General features: G+C 45.6%; 1 protein-coding gene and 1 long non-coding RNA gene across 6 annotated transcripts in view; one reads left to right on the top strand and one right to left on the bottom strand.

The window, feature by feature from the left end:
* Nlrp3 (NLR family pyrin domain containing 3) overlaps positions 1–10,340 on the bottom strand; it is a 24,640-nt gene that overhangs the window by 1,689 nt on the left and 12,611 nt on the right. For 3 of the 4 annotated variants that reach the window (XM_031353426.1, XM_031353427.1, XM_031353428.1), the window contains 3 exons: positions 9,769–9,939; positions 7,252–7,422; positions 146–316 (listed from right to left, as the gene is read on the bottom strand). In XM_031353426.1, coding sequence (XP_031209286.1) covers positions 146–316; positions 7,252–7,422; positions 9,769–9,939 — 513 coding nt within the window. Of the gene's footprint in view, positions 1–123; positions 317–7,251; positions 7,423–9,768; positions 9,940–10,340 lie in introns of all 4 variants that reach the window. The other variant, XM_031353431.1, reaches the window with a different exon arrangement.
* On the top strand, positions 254–7,251 carry LOC116078317. 2 transcript variants are annotated; one of them, XR_004113503.1, is made up of 5 exons: positions 254–366; positions 915–1,034; positions 6,312–6,425; positions 6,575–6,680; positions 6,998–7,251. It is a non-coding gene; the product is annotated as an uncharacterized LOC116078317 (long non-coding RNA). The 2 variants fall into 2 exon arrangements; XR_004113504.1 differs by having other exon boundaries at positions 270–402.

Raw genomic sequence — 10,340 nt, 5'->3', positions numbered from 1 at the left:
GGCTCAACTTTTAAGCTGTACACCATCTAGAAACCTCCCAGTTCTCACTGGGAGAACAGGGAGACCAGGAGCTCCTCACACCTCAGGGTCTCTCCACAGCCTCACACCACATGTTCCCATCACCTCAGGCAGCCCATGGACTCACTCCAGCATCTGTAGTTTACAGTCGGGGTACAAAAGTCCCTCACAGAGGAGCTTGAGTCCCATGTCTCCAAGGGCATTGTTTCGTAGGTAGAGGTGTGTGAGGTTCTGGTTGGTTTTGAGCACAGAGGTCAGAGCTGAACAACAGATCGAAGTAAGGCCAGAATTCACCAACCTATAGGAAGAAGAGAAGGAGTCCTCAGTACCCAGGCACTCTCCAACATTGTGCGTCACTGGGAACTGCATCCTTCCAACTTAAAGGTCACAAGCCAGCATCTTGACTGTAATCTGAAACATGACTCCATGTCTCTGAATCCCACAGGAGAGATGGACAGTGGTCTCAGTATAGGCTCTGCTCGTATGAGAGAGGAGAGAGACAGCAGGAGAGAGAAAGCGAGAGCAAGAGAGTGAGAGAGAGAGAGAGAGAGAGAGAGAGAGGGAGGGAGGGAGGGAAGGAGGGAGGGAGAGAGAGGGAGAGAGAGAGAGAGAGAAAGAGAGGGAGAGAGAGCCAGAGGGGGGGCAAGGGCGAGAGCGAGGGCAAGAGCGAGGGCAAGAGAGAAGGAGAGAGAGAGAGCATTCACATGTTTGGAGATCAGAGGACAACTTTGTGGAATTGGTTGTTTCCTTCTGCGGTGGTTTGAATATGCTTGGCCCAGGGAGTGGCACTGTTAGGGGGTGTGACTTTGTTAGAGTGGGTGTGGCCCTGTTGGAGTGGGTGTGGTCTTGTTGGAGGGGTGGTCTTGGAGACCCTCCTCCTAGCTTCCTGGAAACAGTCTTCTCCTAGATGCCTTCCTATCAAGATGCGGAACTCTCAGCTCCTTCTCCAGCGCCACATCTGCCTGGATGCTGCCATGCTTCCTGCCTTGATGATAATGGACTGAACCTCTGAATGTGTAAGCCAGCCCCAGTTGAATGTTTACCTTTATAAAAGTTGCCTTGGTCATGGTGTCTCTTCCCAGGATTGGAAGCCCTAACTAAGACACCTTCCACTCTGTGAGTCCCAGGAATTGAACTCAGGTTGTCAGTCTTGACGGCAGGAGCTTTCGCCTCTGGATCCCCACAACAGTCCAGGAATTTTTGATTTACTTTTCTACAGACTCACTGACTGCTTGTGGTGATGTTCATCCTCTCCTTCAGGAGGTGTGGCCTGGCTAGAGGGAATAGACCACCAGAGGGCGTGTGTGCCTTGTAAGCCAGGCTCAGACCCAAGCTTTGCTTCCAGATCCTCCCGGAGAGGAACAATCTCCCACTGTCATGGGGTCGCCTGAATCCAAGCCTAGCATGTGTACAGTCCTGTGTCCCATTCCTAGCACCTCAGAAAAGAAGACAACGTCAAAGTCGAGTGATTAGGATATTGGTGATCATTGAGGCTGAGGGATAAGTATGTTTAATGCCTGGTATAATGTCGGCTTACGCAAAGGTAATAGCTCAGTTCCAGCCAATCCAGATGGGACAGTTTATGTATTGATTGTCAACTTGACAAGATCTAGAATCACTCTCAAGACAAATCATTGGGCATATCTGTGAGGAATTTTCTAGATTAGGTTAACTAAAGTGGGAGACCCTTCCTTAAATGTGGGCAGCACCATCCCATGGGCTGGGGTCCCAGACTAAATTAATGGGAAAAATGAAGTGAGCACCAGTACTCTTCTCTCTGCTTCCTGTTTATAGACACAGCTTGATCAGCTGCTTCATGATCTTGCCGCCGTGCCTCCCCTTCTCTCCCGTCCCGTGATGAGCTGTACCTTAACAGTGTGAACCACAATAACCCTTCCTTCCTGAAGTGTGCTATACAGGCACTAGTCACTGGGTGACTTTGCTCTGTGTCTTGAACACGGATGCTACTTGCTGCATTCACGGAAGTGTGGCTTTTCTACTTGTCAGCAATCTTCCTTGTTCCCTAAAGCTGCCTCCTGATGAAAACCGACATTCCAATGGTATTGGCCACTTCCTGTGTGGGATACTGGCATCGAGTGTGATTGTCTTATTTCATCATTACAAACTCAAGACAGGAGTGTTGTTTTTATTCCTTTTCTTGTTTCTTTTTGAGACAGTATCTAGAATGGTGTCTAACTTGCAGTATAATCTAGCATGACTTTAAACTGATCCTTCCTGGAGTGCTGGGATTACAAGCACATGCCACCACACCCTACTTAGGAGGTGCTAATGATTAAACTGAGGGTTTTGTTCATGCTAAGCAAACACTCTGCTGACTAAGCTACATCCCCAGCTGTCATAGATCTACTTTTGGGGGGGGTGCGTTTCGAGACAGGGTTTCTCTGTGTAGCCCTGGCTGTCCTGGAACTCACTCTGTAGACCAGGCTGGCCTCAAACTCAGAAATCCACCTGCCTCTGCCTCCCAAGTGCTGGGATTAAAGGCATGAGCCACCACCGCCTGGCCATAGATCTACTTTTAAGTTAGGAAAACAGAGATCAGAATAATTATTTGAGGATGGGGAGATGAACTGGTAGAAAAAGGCTCTTGCTGCCAAACCTGATGATCTGAATTTGAACCCCATGACCCACAAGGTGAAAGAAAGAAGAGAATAATTATGACCCTACAAGTTGTCATCTGACCTCTCTACATGCATGGCATGGCATGCACACCCACCAATACACACACACCCACCATAAAAAATAAATAAATAATTAGCATAATTGCCAACCAGAATAATTACTTGAAAAATAAATGAGAGCTTCCTACTTGTCAATGGAAAGAACGGGATCCAAACTTCCATAAGATTGTGAATGATAAGGGAAAGCAGACGAACAGGCCAGGTGTTTGGAACATAAAACTAGTTTAATACAATACAGAACCAGAGGAAAGTGGGATGAAGGCTGGTTTTTCTCCAAAGGAAAAGAGGAAGGAAGACAAGACAAGACAAGACAAAGGAGGAACTGAGAGTAGTGAAGTGTGTAAGTGCCCTCTGTGAATTTTCTGGGAAACCTCTGGGCAGCCCTGCCTGCACTCAGCGGGTTCCAGCAGGGACAGGGAGGGATCTAACAGTGGCAGACGGAAAGGGGGTTATAATAGCTAAGCCCAGTTTATGTGTCCATGTGTGACACTTCTGTAGCACAGGGGAAGTGAGATTAGAATATATTATGCAACCAGAGACTAGAACATAATATGGTAAAGTTCAAGAGAAGATAATAATATATAAAATGGCTAAAATTTTTAGTTCATTCATGCTGTGCACTAGAGAACCTATTGTGAAAGAAACATACACACATGTGCACACCCACATGCATGGAGTCCCATATACAAGCATGTGCTTTACAGAGTGACATGTAACAGTAAAAATGTAGAAACATATCCAGAAGTTCTTGACTTAATGAGTAGCCAGATAAATGCTGGTGGTAGGTACTATGGTTTTTTTTGTGCTCCAAACTAGAAGCCATATGGAAATGTATCCAGATAAATGAAAAACCAGTCAAAGAAAAATACTTCTATTGTGTTTGCAGTTTGAATAGCTAACTACAGTATTGGGTTGAATTTTGTTCTTCCAGAAACTTTATATATTGAAATTCCAGTTCTTTAAAATGTGACCATAACTGGGCACCAAACCTCACAACCTCACAACTGTAATCAATTAAGGTGAGGTCACTAGGTAGGCCCACATCTGGCGTGACTGAAATCCTCATCAGAACCCGAGCTTCTGGCTGGAGAGGTGGATCCACAGTTAAGAGGGGTTGCTGCTCTTCCAGAAGATCCAAGTTTGGTACCCAGCACCCATGTCAGACAGAACACAGCCACCTACGATGCTAATTCCAGGGGGGTCCAATGACCCCTCTCATCTCCTTGGCACTGTACTTATATGCAATGGTCTCCCCAAACACACTCAAACACATCTTTAAAAATAAATAAATACAATCTTAGAACCAGAATTTGGGGCTCAGTGTTACACGCAGAGGCACGGAGAGAAGCTTGTGTGATGATGAAGGCCACAATCAAGAGATGCCTCTACAAGACAAGGTACCAAAGACTTCCAGTAAGGGAGACAAAAGAATGTACTCTTGCTCATGGCCCTCAGAAGCACCAGCTCTGCTAATTCCTTAACCCCCACCTCAAGAATTGGGAGAGAGTTTATGTTGTCTACACCACTATGTTTTGGATACTGTGTTATAGCAACCTTAGTAAACTCAGACATACAGAATGTTTGGATAAAAAGATAGGTAGTTGGCTAAATATATTGGTAAGTAAATTCATGAACCAATATGTGGCTTGATAAAGCAATTGACAATGTATGGGCATATGGGTAGATGGGTATTTGTGAATATAACATGGTTTCTCAAATTTTGCTTGCCAGGTTTGTAAGTGGCTTTTTCTAGAGGCAGAAAGATTTTTTTTTAATGTTGTTTTTGTAGCAAAAACAAAACACCTCATAAGTGGTATCAGGGTGTGAGATCTACTTGGGAAGACATTTGCCTATGAGTGGTCATTGGTATTTAGAGGTACATAAGATATCTCAGAGAGTGTAGATGCAATTAATAGAAAATCAGTGGCAAAACCCAAAGATCACAGGAAGAGAAGCCAGTGCAGAATTTACAGAAGAGGAAGCTACCAAATCAACAAGAAAACATGGGGAAAGGAACTCGAAGAGGAAGTGATGGATGAACTAAAGCTCAAGGCAAGAGCTAAGCGAAGGACTGACATGAGCAACACATACTGCATTCTGTTCTGTGCTCTAGTGGATCACCCCTTCCCTCTCGTCATAAGGTCACTTCCACCATTGGCACCTACAACAGAGTCTGAGGTACCTGGAAAGCTCAGAGGCCAAATCACATCCTTTGATCAAACAAAGAGTGTCGGAAGCCACATGCTCTTGCAAAACCATGGCAGCACCTTAACATTCTAGGAAAGCAATTTGGTAATGTCTGAGGCTGTGCTAACAGGACAAGCCCAAGGAAGTATTAGAGTTTACAACTACTGTTGGTTAATAATTATGGATAATTGATTTTCCCCTCAGAAAAAGTCTTTTGTCAGTGTTAGGATTTTGGTTTTTTTGTATTTTTTTTTTAAGACATGGTCTTATATAGCCCAAGCTAGTCTCAAACTCCCTAGGTTACTATGACCTTGAACTTCTGATCATCCTGCTTTTCCCATCCAAGTGCTAGGATTACATGTGTGTACCATAAAACCCACTTTATTCTGAACTAGGGATGGAAGGCATAATACATGCTAAACAAACTAACAATTGAACCACATCTCCAGACTCATTTTGCTGTGTTTATCTTTTACTGAGGCAGGGTCTTATATACAGCTCTAGCTGTCCTAGAACTCAATATGTAGACCAGGCTGGCTTCAAACTCACAGAAATCCACCTGCCTTTACCTTCCAAGTCCAGCAATTAAAGGCCTGTACCACTATGTTAGGCTTGTTATAGTGTGCCCTAAATATTTATCTAACTGCCATTTCGATCAGTTATGTATCAATAAAGACATTAGCTTGTTTGTTTGTTTGTTTTATAGATATCGACATTTAGCCTTTCCTAGCTGATTCAGCAGAGATGGGGTAAGGTTAGGAGCAACTGCCAAAGTCCTGAAGAGAGTACAATTGCAAAACATAACCAGGCTGAGGGCCAAGGAATTCCCACGAGAGTGTCTACTTCCTTGCCAGCAGCTACAGGCAAAGATCTGATACTCCTGAGCCTCGTTCTCCCCTCTTCAAAATATAGGCTTTGATAACTATTTAGCTGGATTTCCTTGAGGTCAAATGAGCTGATTCACACAAGGATCAAGAGAGGGCGGTGAGTGGCCACTAGCTGGTGGTCTGTGTTTTTGTTTGCTGCAGAATTCCAACCTCAAAAACCTGATGTGGGGCCAGCAAAATGGCTCAGCAGGTAAAGGAACTTGCTGCCAAGCCAGATGACCTGATTCCATCCCTGGAGTCTATGTAAAAGTAGAACTGACTGCATAGATGACCTGATTCCATCCCTGGAGTCCATGTAAAAGTAGAACCGACTTCATAAAGTTCTTTTGACCTCTACTCGTGTACTGCGGTGCACACTAAATAAGTAAATGAATAAATACGTAAGTAAATAAGTAGATGTAGTGAATTTAAAAAAAAAAAGTTAAATAAAAAACAAAACAAAAAACTACCAGACATAAGGAAACCATCCTGAAAGCAGAGTGGCCTGCCACAGACGGCAAAAGCCTCACTGTGTCTGCAGGTCTGGACGCCAAGAGGAAGATCCACAATCCAGCTGTTACCTGAGAGAGCACAGCTGGACTGGTGCTGATGCTGAGCTACACCACAGCTGAGGATTTAAAGACATCTGTGCCATGTAAGTATGAGGTCGTCTTTGGGAACCAGAGACTGGAGCTGCTGCTCCCAGCCCTGTGGCGAAGGGCCCAGAATCTAAGAAGCTGCTGTTGGGGGTGGGGACTCAGTGCAGAGGGCCTGCTTTGCAGAAGTCGTCTGTATTCTTGACAGTGCTCACACCTTAAACGGGACATCGTTCTTGTGCACTCTTAGAAGCAAGCTTTGCGCTTGGGGGAAGTAGAGATGCCAACTCCTAAGAAGCTCTGACTCTAAAGCCGTAAGTCAGTAGACCTATCTCATCAGCAGTGATACAACTGTCCCTCAGTGTCCTTGGGTAACTGGCCCCAAGACACCCCCACAGGTGCCAAAATTTGCAGATGGTCATGTCCCTCATGTAAAATGGTACAGTGTCTGCATAGCACCTCTGCGCATCTTCCCATGGTACTTATCTCTAGGTTGCCTTTGGTACCTGTCATGGCCATATGTGCTACACTGTAAGTAGTTATGCTGAGTTGTTCAGAGAATAATGTCACAGAGGAAGGTTCATATATGTTAAGCACAGACATAATATTTCCTAATACTTTTAACCTACAGCTGGCTTAAGCCCACGGCTACTTGAATCTGCAGTACAGAATCCCAACTGTGTGCTACAAGAAGCTGGAGCTTCAAACCACTTCTGCTGCTGCTGCTGCTGCTGCTGCTGCTGCTGCTGCTGATGATGATGATGATGATGATGATGATGATGATGTGATTCCCACCTTCATCTCCAGCAGATGAACCTTCTCTAGAGGGGCCCCATCTGTGCTTCCCAAATAAACTGTCTCCAAAAAAGAATTTGACTTACTTACCCAAGCTTCTGCAAGTTACATTGTGGGTCCTTCATCTTTTCACACAAAACTTGAACTCCCGAGTCTCCCAAGGCGTTTTCTCCAATGTACAGTCTGGTCAGAGAATGGTTGGAGCTCAGAACCAATGCGAGATCCTGACAACCCGCAGATGTGAGACAGCAGCTGACCAACCTTCCATGCAGAGGGGACAAGGTCAGTGCCATCTCTCATGTACTCTGCACCAGGGCTAGGAGACTGTTCCTGCTACTGCCTCCTCCTCGGCTAAAATCTGCACCTTAGCTGCACAGGGTTCTCATCCCCTCCCCTGTTTGAGGTAAGTAACAGGCAGTGAGTCCACTCCTGCACAAGAGCATCTCTCCTGCTCCCTTCATCTATTTTATTGAAATAAAATGTACATATGGGGTCAAGGGAGAAGGCTCAGAGAGTAAAAGCATTTGTTACAGGCCGGACAGCCTGAGTTTAATCCCAGAACCCACATAATAGGAGAGAGCTGACTCCAAAAAGTTGTCCTCTGACCTTCCCACAAACTCCATGGCATGCACATATGTGAGTGCCCACGCACGCGTGCACACACACACACACTAATAATATAAAAACAGGTTTTTAATGTATGTGGGGTAAAATCTGTCATCTTAACCACTTTCAGAGCAGAATTTTATTGAGGCCTGGTAGCAAAGACCTGCAGTCCCAGCTACTCAGGAGGCTAAGGCAAGAGGATCAAAAGCTAAGGGGTACCTGGGCAACTTAGCAAGACCCCGCTCAATATGAAAAAGGGAAAGGGGTGGGGCCTAGCATGTGAGAGGACATAGGTCCAGCCCCCAGCACCAGAAGAAGAAGAGGGAGAAGAAAGAGAAGGAGGAAGAGGAAGGGGAGGGCGGAGGGGAAAAGGGAAGAGGAAGGGTGGGAGAGGGAGAGGGAGAGGGAGAGGGAGAGGGAGAGGGAGAGGGAGAGGGAAAGGGAGAGGGAGAAGAACTCAGAGTCTTTAAGAGCAGCCACCATCACTATCCATTTCTGATCACCTTTACTTTACAAAACTGAAATTCTCTCTACCTGTTAAAACAAAACTGAACAAGCAAACAAACAGAAACTTCCCATTCCTTCCTTCCCAGTCCCTGGAAGCTGCTGTTATGCCCTATGTAATGAATTTAAGTAATGTTATATAACTGTAAATCATACTGTTTGCCCTTTGTGATAGGCTTATCTCACTTAGTATTATACCCCCAAGGCTCGTGAAGATTTTAGCGAGTGTCCCAACTTGTTCAAAGCTGCGCATGTGCAGAAGCACCTTCTGACCATTGCCCGTCAACAGACACTGAGAAGTTTCTGACCTTTGACTGCCGTTACTGACATGCTCTGGACTTGATGCGTGCAAACCGGGTTGCACAACCAGAGGACACACCCAAAAACACGTGGATCAAGTGCAGGTCCACATTCGTGTGAGAATCACCGTGCTGGTGGGCATGCTTTCCGTTCTTGCTTGCTGCTGTTTTACATTCCTGCTAGAGCAAGGGTTCTCAGCCTTCCTAGTGCTCCAACCCTTTTACACAGTCAGTCCCTCCAACCCTTTCACACAGTCAGTCCCTCGTGTTGTGGTGACCCCCAGCCAGAACATTATTTTCGTTGCTACCTCATGACTGTGGTTTTGCTTCTGTAAATACCTGTGTTTTCTGATGCTCTTAGGCAACTCCTGTGAAAGGGTTGTTTGACCCCCAACAGGGTCTCCACCCACAAGTTCAGAACTGCACTAGAGAGACAAAAAGCTCCAGTTCTCCAAGCCCTTACTAACACTAGTCTGATTTCTTTTTTTGTTGTGGGTTTGGGTTTGTTTTCTATAATCATGGTGATGAACTATGAGCCAACGACACCTGATCAGATGGGGGTTTGTTTCTTTTTGGTTTTGTTTGTTTGTGTTTTTGTTTTGAGACAGGGTCTCATGTAGCCCAGGCTGGCCAAAAAATATGCAACCAAAAATGAGTTTGAGCTTTTGATCCTTCTGCCACCGCATCTGGTTTGCTGGCTTGGTCAAACATATGCTAGGCAAGCACCCTATCAACTGAGCTGCATTCCCAGCCCTCAAGTGCACTCTTATCTTTTTAGAATTCTCGTCTCCTAGAAGTGTTCATTAAGGACCCTACACAATAAATGCAGCACTGCTTTTTTTCTATTTAGTGTGAGGATTTATTATGAACTCTCAAAATCGTTCTACCATAATGCTTTGCAGTGCTTCTGTTTTCTCAGGAATCTTAAAGACAGGCATAGTTTATTTGATGATTTATAAACACACACACACACGCGCACACATACTGTGTTTTCACACATAACTTCCCCCACAGCATCCCTGGCTGACTGAAAGACTGGCAAGCTAGCAGAAGGGAGCACAGGAAGTCCTCTAGGCCACGGAGAATATTCTCGTCCTTCCACATGAGCTGATGGCTCATTGTGTCTCCCTAAAGCAGAGTTCCTGAAAGGGACCTCCATAGCAGGTCTGCCTCAGGGAGGTAGGTGGACCAGACTCACCAGAGTTTCTGTAGGTTGCAGAGTAGATGCTTCAGTCCCACACACAACAATCTGACTCCAAAGTCCCCCAGGGCATTGTCACTGAGATCCAGCTCCACCAGCTTCTGGCTGCTGCTCAGGACGGAGGAGATGTCAAAGCAGCATTGATGGGACAGTCCGCAGCGCCCCAACCTTCATAGCAAGTACAGAATCAGACATCACAGTGCAGCCTCTCTCAGGATCTAGATCCTACATGTGCCCCATGCCTACACATTCAAACTATGGGGAGGGGTGAAACCTCTGACACATGGGACGCATGGGCAGGGGTGAAACCTCAGGAAGACACGTAGGGTGCATGGGCACTAATGGGGATGACCTTAAGGAGATATTGAAATACTGTTCTGTCTGTCTCTCTGTCTCTGTCTGTGTGTGTCTGTGTCTGTCTCTTTCCCCCTCGCTCTTGCTCTCTTCCTCCTTCGTTCCTTAGCCATCATGATGTGCGTAGACTTCTCTACCATATAATGGTACCATAATATTCTGGCTCATTCATGAGCCGAAACAACTCTTTCCTCCTTTTTTTTTTTTTTTTTTTT

The sequence above is a fragment of the Mastomys coucha genome, unplaced genomic scaffold (genome assembly GCF_008632895.1).
Source record: "Mastomys coucha isolate ucsf_1 unplaced genomic scaffold, UCSF_Mcou_1 pScaffold5, whole genome shotgun sequence".
NCBI classification, from domain to species: Eukaryota; Metazoa; Chordata; class Mammalia; order Rodentia; family Muridae; genus Mastomys; species Mastomys coucha.
This window is presented reverse-complemented; position numbering and strand designations above follow the sequence as displayed.